Genomic DNA, 8,316 nt, shown 5'->3' on the forward strand with positions numbered 1-8,316 from the left:
TCTCTCTCTCTCTCTCTCTCTGTGTGTGTGTGTGTGTGTGTGTGTGTGTGTGTGTGTGTGTGTGTGTGTGTGTGTGAGAGAGAGAGAGAGCTAATAAGACACATTGGACCACATCAGCACATGCTATTTTTGGCTCTTTCGGTGGTGTTTGCTAAGGCGAACACTATTACTTCGCTATTACTATCACTCATGCTTAGCGTGAGGGATTTGAAACAAACTCCTGACACTTATGTACTAAACTTTGGCATGTAATGTCACATATTATTGCATTACAGACATGAATGATTCCTCAAGTCATGTCGCATGTTTGAAAAGCAATTTACATGCTTGTAAACGTAATGTTAGGTCACAGATCATTTCAGACAGACAGACAAGGTTTCTGATCTTTGGTTTTATTATAATGATTAGCAGAGGTATAATATGGAAGAATGAAAGTCACCTCTGTCGCCTGACTCGTATGTCTTTTTGACAGCACAGAAGTAGTGGTGAAAGTGGCAATGAAATGATTCATTGTAGCTTATAAAACAGAAAAGATCGATCCAAATTCTGATTGCATGAGCCACTTTCAAAGGCGTTGTAAAATGACAATGCAAACCTCTAAACATGCGTATAATCATTTGATTGATTGATGATAACTGGCTTACAGTAATGTTAATTAACTATTTATTGTATATTATATATACAATAATATATATATATTATTTGTTTGGTAGAAGAGTTGTTGATTCTTATATTATTCATTTATTATTATTATTATTATCGCTGTTGTTTTAATATTAATATTCTATTGCTCATTCCTATGGTTGAGAGTTGAAATGTCCCTAAAAGTTTTTTAACTTCTGTGTGAAACTCATCCCGCACCATATTGTGCTTTTGTTCAGAAAACATAAAAGTAGTAGTTTTATAAATAGAATTTCAGCAGGTGTGGGAGGTGTTTGTGCTGTGTAAACATAATTTCTCTGTAGTTTTGTGGACTTGTGTTTTTGGCATCTCTGTGTTCATGGAGAGTATGACAGCTGCTGTTGATCAACCTTTTCTGAATACATTTCAGGAATGAGGACAAGTCACAGCACATTTATGATATGAGGGCTCAATCATCCCACGCACACTTTGCCCTTCTCTAGAGCAGGGGTTGTTGATGTGTTATTATGACCCTATTTGTGTTTATTTACTTAATAATGAGACTTTAAACTAAAGTATATGTCAGTTTAAGGGAATGTTTATAATTCAGCATCTGTCACCATTTCTATTCAGCTTTGCTGCACTGATAAAAAAAATAAAAAAAAATGAAATTTACAGTTGGCAGCTGTGGTTGCCAGAAATGTACTGTAAGAAATGCAGTAACAAAATTTGACATATATATCATCCAGTGTTATTTTAGTATAATTTCAGTACTATTATAGTTTTTATTAATAAATTGAATCAGTTTTTATTTTTATATTTTCTGTTTTCGTTTTAATTTTAGTTATTTTTAGTAATTGTATTGTGCTTTTGTAATTTTTTAGGATATATTATTTATATATGCTATATTATGTCTATATAGTTTTATTAATTTTTTTAATTAAGTTTTAGTTTTAAATTTATTACAGTTTTATTATAGTACATCAAGTTCTTTTTCACTTCCAAAAACTGTAAACTTTAACTGTAACTTTTATTTTACTGTAAAATGTCCCAATATGTCTATTACAGTTTTCACTGTATATAGGGAATGTACCATTAACTAATTAACAGGTTTTGAACGTAGTGTTTTTACAGTCTTTTACAGCTAAAATTATGATAGTTTTTTACAGTGAGCATTTGTTGCATGTGTTAAAATTTTAAGATCAAGATTTTTTTATGCATTTCATATTAATAATTTTGCATATTGTTGAACTTTGGAGTTCATTCTAATATTAATAAATGTAATTGTGTTTACTTTCCTTTTTCGATATACAGATATGGTACTGTTTTAGATCTCCACTTGATGTTTCTAGATAAAGTTAAACTCCTACACATTACCTGTAGAGGCATGTTCTTTTCGCAGAAAGCATTTTGACATTCAGCAGCCTGCTTCAGAAACTTGTTTGCTGTCAGAGTGACAGGTGTGCCTCTGGACAGGAACCAGTGTGAATTATTTGAAGTGTCGTGAGAAAGTGAATGAGTGACACAGGAAGGGAAGGGGAGAGGGAGAGAAAATGGCGTTCATTCAGATGAAGCCGTTCGACACAAGGCCCGTCTCTATGGCTACGGCTTTCGCCTCTCTGTGCTCAACAGAACGACGTCCTTATAATTCAGGGCAAATGAATGCATCAGTCCCTAGAAAGATGTTAAATCCACGCGGATCAGTTTGATCAGAAGGAGCGTTGCTGTTATGGCGGTCTTGATGTTGTGTTCGCCCTCTTTTGTTCTGGTTGTCATTCTCATGGGCGGTTTTCCTCTCTTATTAGAGAGAAAGATAAAGCTGTCTCTGTAATTTGCATAATTGCAAAATCTTTAACAGACTAGTTCACAGAATAATTGCAATTCTGTCATTTTCTTACACTAATGCCTATCTTCTAAAATTGTATTCTGTCAATTTTTTGCATATAAATGACCTTGTAAAAATGATTTTTTTGAATTTGGAAATAAACCAACTGTAAATTATGGATTAAATTACTGACTATTATGGATTTTTGAGACTTATCTGTTACACTTTAAAACTTGAATTTTGAAGTTGTGAATAAATCAAAGATTATTGGTTATGTTTTAGAGACCAACCGATATATCGTTTAGCCAATATTATCAGCCGATATGAGCTTGTCGCCGATATATCAGTATCGGTGAATATGCCGCCGATATGAAATTTTTTTTTTTACAAAACATATAACGGAGATTAAATGCTTCTGAATAGTGGTCGACCGATATGGGTTTTTTGACAGCCGATGCTGATATCTTGGAAAGCAGGGATCCCGATGGCCAATATAAAGCCGATATAATTTTATATATTTTAATCTATATTTAAGAAATTTGAAATCATTTGAAAATGGATTAAAAATAATTGTGTAAAATAAATAACGCGCCGTCAAAATAAAAGTCCCACCTAAAAAACATCGGCCAAACAGAAAAACTTATCGGCCAATGCCGATATTTGAAAAATCGACCATGGCGATATATCGGTCGACCACTACTTCTGAATGGTGTAATTACTCAGTTTGTCCAGCAGAGCACGCTCCATTGTTTGCTACTGGCGACCCAGGTCAGTGTAGTGTAGAGATGCGTGGATAAGCTCAAACTTCACCCAAGTCCGCTGCTTCAAATTATCCGCCCGCCACCCACCCGCACCTATATTTGATCGTCACATTACAATGATTCTAGTTCTTAGTTTTGCATGATGATATGATGAATGGATGGCTCATTTTTAACAGCAGATTCAGTGACGTTAGAGACTAGAGGTGATCTGCGCATCACGGCACGCGTCTGTGGCGCATTAAAGCCTGTGTTATGGCCACCGGAGCTGTCTTTTTTTATATATATAACCGGCTGTTTATACCGGCCGCACCGCGGCCCAGAACTCATGCTTATCACATCGGTCACATCACATCCCGGTGTATGTTGTCTACACTGGATGCAGTGAACTGATGCCTCGTTCTATTTATGATGGCAGTGCGGTGGTGGTTTGAGTCTGTTGAATAGTGATTTAACACTACGTTGTCACCTAGTTGGAGAGACTCAATGCTAAGTAAATAAACAACAATGTCCCCATCTTTTACTCTCACAATGAGCTTATCATATTCATATGCTACATTAGTAGGGCCCTATGATTTTCGCGATGCAGAAAACATGAACGGAATCGCAGAATCCAGTCATAAAAACAGAATTTACTGTATAACGAGGAATTTCATGTTATTTGTCTTATTTTTCATGAATAAATAAAAAACAGGTCAGTATATATATATATATATATATATATATAGACTGTGTCTGTGAATATTAAACTGCAAAAAGACGATTTAAATAGCTGATGTTTAATGAGACTGTGATTCTGCCTGTAAACATGCAGAACAGATACCCGAGTGGGGCCATTATGGCTCTTGAAGCGTCTCATTCTGTCCTCTGTTATATAGCATGTTTGTATTACAGGTGGTTCTGTTGTTATGGTGAACTCAAACTCATTCTCAGGTGCAATTAAAACTCATAAATGTGAATCTCACGAAACCTGTCAACATGCATTTTCCTTTTATATTTTTCGAATAGACTGCACAAGGAATTTTGGACAATAAAATAGTGCAGCAGACTGTGATATTTAGCGAGGCCTTTAATGAGGAAGGTTATAATGAACAGAGTAAGCGAGCTGGTGATAAAGGTTTGAAGGTGTCTGTTTAAATGGCCACAACGGCACAGATGGTATTCAGTGAATTAGCTGAGATGGCCTGTAATTCTCCTGCAGGCCTGAGTCCAGCCAGAACAGCAACCAATCGGATCACCCATCATCAGGAATACAGGTAAGACCCTGTTCATGAAAGCATTCTTACATTTAATGATTGAATTCAAACAATGTCCATTACAGTGTTCTTTCTAATGAATGAGGCCCGTTATTTGCTAGTACATTGAGTTCACTGTTTATTATAAGCTAATGTGTTTATATTGTGTGGGTGTTGCAGTCTGATGGCGGTTCTTTAGTGCCAGGTCCATCTCTGCACTGTCAGAAAATTGCTCGTGCCAAGTGGGAGTTTCTGTTTGGCACTCCAGCAGAAAACACTGCCAGCAAACAAGAGAAGAGTAAGTAGCCTGTTGACCTCTTTAATATCAGTTTCAGTGATCACTTAGATTCATCATTAGGAATTAAGTGTTGTTTTCTAGGATTATTTTAAGGCAGAAGTACATTTAGGTGGTTTCAAGTGAATGAAAGTGTTTTGAGTAACTCACCACATTGAGTGTTCTCATATGAAAGTGGAATAACACTTCAATATAACTGAGCTGAAATACAGTCATCAACAAAACATTGTCGGTATTTACCCAAATTGATATACCGTATTGGCCCGAATATAAGACGACCCTGATTATAAGACGATCCCCATTTTCCAGATGTACCTTTTGTTTTTTCTCAGTAAAACACATTTTGTCTTCAATTATTTTCATATTGCATATTTTTCCTATTTTAATTTTTGTTTTGAAAGTATGGTAAAAACTGGTAAAATGTACCAACAATCACATTTAAAAAAATATACACTTTTTGATATACCATAAAAAAAAAAAACGGGAATCCCATCTGAATTAGGACATTTAGGCTATACATCTAATAGTAGCCTACCAAAATCTTATTAACAGTAGAAGTTAAATCTTACTGTAGTCTTCAAATCTGGGTACTGTCTTACGTTTTAAAATCACAAAGGGAGTTTGGTCCCATCAGGCTAACGTGACCGTCACGACTCACGCAGCTGTAAGGTTTTCTTCTTCTTTTGTTTTTATTTGCAATCTTTACAACACGCATTACATTACGTATTTCATGGCACACTCGTTTTATGCGTATTTGGCGCCACCTATTGTTGTGGGTGTATTATTGACATGTCAAAGTCTAGACCCTGAATATAAGACAACCCTGTTTTTTCAGATGTATTTCCAAGAAAAAAAACATCGTCTTATATTCGTGTCAATACGGTAGTTCACTTCATAGCTGAATAAATATTGTTTGTTATCCAACTAGATGTTCCAGAATCCTCCACAGCTCCACCAAGTGGCCACTCCACCCCAATACCACCCTCTTATCTGCCATTGGAGGAGCTTGCTCTCAGAGCGAATCATGACGTCCAACACGTGGAGGTGGAGCTAGTGACTCCACCCCCCGCCGCCCCAGGCACCTCCCCCAAAACAGGCATAATTCGGCGAACTTTGAAATACTCAGAGACCGATCTGGACGCCGTTCCGTTACGATGTTATCGGGAGACAGACATAGACGAGGTGCTGTTAGCAGAGCAAGAGGACGCTGACTCAGCGTTTGGAAGTAACCGAAGTGTCATGGGAACTTCCTGTGCTGGGAGCAGCCCGCTAGGAGAGATGTCGAATGAAAGAACAGATGGACAGGAGGAGGAGGAGGAGGAGGAAGAGGAGGATGTTGCGAGCTGGGTCACTGTCAGGATGCAGGGCGATGTGAGGAGGCTGTTGGCCGATCAGGAGCGAGATGAAGAAGAGGAGTTTTACAGCATGATGCTAAAGAGGTGGGAAGTGGCAAAAACACAATTTTTTTTAAGCAGCGATTAAATGATTCATTATGGTTCAGAATATCAGAAATAACAAGCCTATCTTTTTCTAGGCCCCAAGATCGTTTCAGTAACAACCATCCAGCTCTAAAATCTCCCATCCTGGTCCGTGGTCCTTGCAGAAGGTCCGGAGACAGTTTGGACACATTCAGCCGGCATTTTGAGAACATCATGGAGTCACACCGTGCCAAGGGCACCTCCTACAGCAGTCTGGACAGTCTCGACCCTCTGACCTCTAGCACTCAAACTGTCCTGACCTTTGACTTCCCCACACTGACTCCACAGGTGCAGGGTCAGATCTACCAGAGTGCCCGGCAAATCGTAGAGCTCAGCTTCGCTCCATTGGCACACATAGAGATGCCCAGCCTTTCAGAGTCGGCACTGACGATAACAGGGGAGACGGATGCCACACGAGCGCCATCCAGTGAACGTCTCAGCAGCGGGTCCGACGATCGCAACGGACAGAGCTGGCAGAGCAACCCACCACTTTCACTGCCCAGGTTTGTGTAATTTTCATCACTGAAGTGAGGAATTGTATGTTTTGAGTAGAAGAACTTAATAATGTGCTCTGGTTGTAGAAGGTCATCTGTGCAGTATGGAAGTATGCCCTTCTGAGGCTTGTCCAAATACTCACACTTGCGGTCTTGACCACTTGGGAGCACATGCATGCAACAGAAAGTAAGTGCACAAGACTGTCCCAGGACTTAAAAACACGACTCAAAAAGTGTATCCCATCATGCATCATGTTCTGAAAATAACCCGCCAGACTTTTTTGCCAAGATCTCGCGAGAGGTTGTGGAAACCTTTCCAGTGTAATTTTAATGTTGATAATAATTAGATATTTAGGTAGTAAAACATAAAGTGTTGCATGTTTTATTGGTGCAAAGATGAGTATATTTATTTTGTACAACATTTGCTACTGCTTTTTATCACTTAATTAGAAGCACCACAATTATTAAAGTGTCGTCTGTTATAGGGACTACTGAACAGACATTTAGAAGTGTATTTTAAAAGGAAAAGTATTGAAAATCAAAATAAACCTCTATAAACGCTTGCATTTTTACAACACTATAAGTGAAAAGTTGTGGTCTTCAGGTCCACTTAGCAACACTAGGAAAATACTTCATGTAAGTGAACAAGTGGTCAAGTGCAAAGACGGCAAGTGTGTGTATTTGGACAAGCCCTGAGTAATATGGTCTTTGCAATAGCTCAGTTTCTCCAGCAGAGGGAGTAAACAAGCAACAGTTGCATTTGAAGTAAAACATACTGCGATTTTTGTCTACTATGACTTAAATATTGGTGAATCTTAAGTAAACCGCAAAGAAATGTTCAGGTTATATTTCACCCCATAATCAAGAGTACTTTTTGTGAGATTGATGTAGAGGTTACCTGATATATTACCCCAAACCAGGGTTTAGGGTAACTAAGTAATCAATAATATGTAATATTTAATGTATTTTATTTATTATTTAATATATGTACATTTCATTTGCAGCTTGGTTTGACAGGTTAACGGTGAATTGCTTGAGGTGGATTCTAAGCAATATTTTTTTTATCTATCCAAGTGTAGCTAATTTATGATTCTGAATGACTTGACTGCAGGCTGAGTTTAGACCGGTGTGTGTGTGTGTGTGTGTGTGTGTGTACACTTTTGCTTGTACATGTGTGTTTTGATACAGAGATTATTCATCATTAGGAATTAAGTGTTGTTTTCTAGGATTATTTTAAGGCAGAAGTACATTTAGGTGGTTTCAAGTGAATGAAAGTGTTTTGAGTAACTCACCACATTGAGTGTTCTCATATGAAAGTGGAATAACACTTCAATATAACTGAGCTGAAATACAGTCATCAACAAAACATTGTCGGTATTTACCCAAATTGATATACCGTATTGGCCCGAATATAAGACGACCCTGATTATAAGACGATCCCCATTTTCCAGATGTACCTTTTGTTTTTTCTCAGTAAAACACATTTTGTCTTCAATTATTTTCATATTGCATATTTTTCCTATTTTAATTTTTGTTTTGAAAGTATGGTAAAAACTGGTAAAATGTACCAACAATCACATTTAAAAAATATACACTTTTTGATATACCAT

The 8,316-nt window shown here is 37.4% G+C and overlaps 1 protein-coding gene across 1 annotated transcript in view; it reads left to right on the forward strand.

Moving 5' to 3' along the window:
* Positions 1–2,174: 2,174 nt before the first annotated feature.
* Positions 2,175–8,316, forward strand: part of LOC107566866 (PH and SEC7 domain-containing protein 1-like) — a 37,780-nt gene continuing 31,638 nt past the window's right edge. The window contains exons 1-5 of the mRNA XM_016252427.1: positions 2,175–2,209; positions 4,406–4,460; positions 4,620–4,737; positions 5,663–6,173; positions 6,269–6,715. Of these exons, the coding sequence (XP_016107913.1) occupies positions 2,175–2,209; positions 4,406–4,460; positions 4,620–4,737; positions 5,663–6,173; positions 6,269–6,715 (1,166 nt within the window). The remainder of the gene's footprint in view (positions 2,210–4,405; positions 4,461–4,619; positions 4,738–5,662; positions 6,174–6,268; positions 6,716–8,316) is intronic.

This window comes from Sinocyclocheilus grahami, unplaced genomic scaffold (assembly GCF_001515645.1).
Source record: "Sinocyclocheilus grahami isolate Dianchi unplaced genomic scaffold, SAMN03320097.WGS_v1.1 scaffold1107.1, whole genome shotgun sequence".
In the NCBI taxonomy this organism is placed as follows: Eukaryota; Metazoa; Chordata; class Actinopteri; order Cypriniformes; family Cyprinidae; genus Sinocyclocheilus; species Sinocyclocheilus grahami.